Genomic DNA, 2,802 nt, shown 5'->3' with positions numbered 1-2,802 from the left:
GTTATATCTGGGTGTTGATTCTAGTGGGGTTAACACCAGTGGTATATCTGAGTGTTGATTCTAGTGGGGTTAACACCAGTGGTATATCTGAGTGTTGATTCTAATGGGGTTAACACCAGTGGTATATCTGAGTGTTGATTCTAGTGGGGTTAACACCAGTGTTATATCTGGGTGTTGATTCTAGTGGGGTTAACACCGGTGTTATATCTGAGTGTTGATTCTAGTGGGGTTAACACTTGTGTTATATCTGAGTGTTGATTCTAGTGGGGTTAACACCAGTGGTATATCTGAGTGTTGATTCTAGTGGGGTTAACACCAGTGGTATATCTGAGTGTTGATTCTAGTGGGGTTAACACCAGTGGTATATCTGAGTGTTGATTCTAATGGGGTTAACACCAGTGGTATATCTGAGTGTTGATTCTAGTGGGGTTAACACCAGTGTTATATCTGGGTGTTGATTCTAGTGGGGTTAACACCAGTGTTATATCTGATTGTTGATTCTAGTGGGGTTAACACCAGTGGTATATCTGAGTGTTGATTCTAGTGGGGTTAACACCAGTGTTATATCTGAGTGTTGATTCTAGCAGGGTTAACACCAGTGATATATCTGAGTGTTGATTCTAGTGGGGTTAACACCAGTGTTATATCTGAGTGTTGATTCTAGTGGGGTTAACACCGGTGTTATATCTGAGTGTTGATTCTAGTGGGGTTAACACTTGTGTTATATCTGAGTGTTGATTCTAGTGGGGTTAACACCAGTGGTATATCTGAGTGTTGATTCTAGTGGGGTTAACACCAGTGGTATGTCTGAGTGTTGATTCTAGTGGGGTTAACACCAGTGTTATATCTGAGTGTTGATTCTAGTAGGGTTAACACCGGTGTTATATCTGAGTGTTGATTCTAGTGGGGTTAACACCAGTGGTATATCTGAGTGTTGATTCTAGTGGGGTTAACACCAGTGGTATATCTGAGTGTTGATTCTAGTGGTGTTAACACCAGTGTTATATCTGAGTGTTGATTCTAGTGGGGTTAACACCAGTGTTATATCTGAGTGTTGATTCTAGTGGTGTTAACACCAGTGGTATATCTGAGTGTTGATTCTAGTGGTGTTAACACCAGTGTTATATCTGAGTGTTGATTCTAGTGGGGTTAACACCAGTGGTATATCTGAGTGTTGATTCTAGTGGGGTTAACACCAGTGGTATATCTGAGTGTTGATTCTAGTGGTGTTAACACCAGTGTTATATCTGAGTGTTGATTCTAGTGGGGTTAACACCAGTGTTATATCTGAGTGTTGATTCTAGTGGTGTTAACACCAGTGGTATATCTGAGTGTTGATTCTAGTGGTGTTAACACCAGTGTTATATCTGAGTGTTGATTCTAGTGGGGTTAACACCAGTGGTATATCTGAGTGTTGATTCTAGTGGGGTTAACACCAGTGGTATATCTGAGTGTTGATTCTAGCGGGGTTAACACCAGTGGTATATCTGAGTGTTGATTCTAGCGGGGTTAACACCAGTGTTATATCTGAGTGTTGATTCTAGTGGATTTAACACCAGTGGGATTGAAATTAAAACCACCTGCAGGGAATAAATTACTCGACTGTGTTGAGTTCATTTCCGTTAATTCTTTGGGTGAAAAAGATATGGGAGGGGTCTCATCATATTGTCCAGCATACTTTGTTTCAGGTTGCTTTATAGAATCGTTATTTTTTATTTTTTTAATCTATGTTTCTGCACATTGATTGGTTCATTGATATTACACTACAAAAAGATAAATAACAAACGTTTCTAAATGAATCCAATCTGTAAGTGGTTGGATTTACCTCACCCGTTGAGATAGTTGTTCCAGTTTAGATGGTTTAGGCGGTCTCATTTATCAATCTTCCCTACCTTGGCAGTCATTCTAACTGCAGTTGCACGTATTTAAAAGTTCCAATTGTGTGCCATCTTAACTCTGGCTGGATTCCAATAGGAAATATATAACTCTTTGCAAGCCATCATAATGTGACTTGCTGATACGGCCTGTAAACCAGGAGTTTCAGACCCCTGTGATAGTGCAAAACTTGGCTGTCATTGTGTGGTATTGAAATTGAGCGAACAGTGTTAAAATTCCAATCGAGAAATTGCTGGCTTACCTTGGCTAAGATAATGGCGGGTAGGATCGGAACGAACTTGGACAGCATATTATATATCATGTAAAAGTTGGACATAGCTTTCTGCCGGCTGTCCTCGGTGGGGGTTGGATTAAGCGCATCAGTCGCAATGGCGCATTGCTCTTTTACCACCATCTGCAAGCCGGTGTCGAAAAACGCGCTCGCTATTTGGGCACATAGGACCACTGGCTCGATGCGTTTACGCAGTGTCCCCAATGGCAACATGATTAGTCCCGATAAAAATCAACAGGTGGTGAAACAACAAGACCCACCAGACTCGGTGTAACTATCTGACCCTGGCTCCAAACTTCACAAAGGACTGCCACCTGAGTCTGTTGAAATGTGCTAATCACGACCCTACCCATTCACCTCCTACAGTAGTTCCGTGTTTCAAACAGAGCCGCCGAGTAGGCTACGTACATGATGACAAAAGACTGGATGGGACTGGGACGACAGTTTGGGGAAGTTAGCTCAGGGACAATATTTATTCTGCACGAGTAACATTTCCACATGAATTAATACAATCTCTTTGGTTCAATGGTTTTGTCTTTACAACTATTTCGATGTCAGTGCACCAATGTAGATCTGTATTCAATTTGTGTCGCTGAAGAGTTACAGATTGCGCACAAGAAATGTAAAGGTAATTT

At 41.3% G+C, this 2,802-nt stretch overlaps 1 protein-coding gene across 1 annotated transcript in view; it reads right to left on the bottom strand.

Annotated features, from left to right (window-relative positions):
* LOC110524922 (solute carrier family 46 member 2) overlaps positions 1 to 2,601 on the bottom strand; it is a 22,227-nt gene extending 19,626 nt beyond the window's left edge. Inside the window, exon 1 of the mRNA XM_036976552.2 lies at positions 2,138 to 2,601. Within this exon, the coding sequence (XP_036832447.2) occupies positions 2,138 to 2,380 (243 nt within the window). The 5' untranslated portion in view covers positions 2,381 to 2,601. The remainder of the gene's footprint in view (positions 1 to 2,137) is intronic.
* Between the last annotated feature and the right edge of the window lie 201 nt (positions 2,602 to 2,802).

Source organism: Oncorhynchus mykiss, chromosome 5 (assembly GCF_057628025.1).
Source record: "Oncorhynchus mykiss isolate SJ-2025 chromosome 5, ASM5762802v1, whole genome shotgun sequence".
Lineage (NCBI taxonomy): Eukaryota > Metazoa > Chordata > Actinopteri > Salmoniformes > Salmonidae > Oncorhynchus > Oncorhynchus mykiss.
Note: the sequence above shows the minus strand (reverse complement) of the source record. Positions and strands in the feature narration are given on the sequence as shown.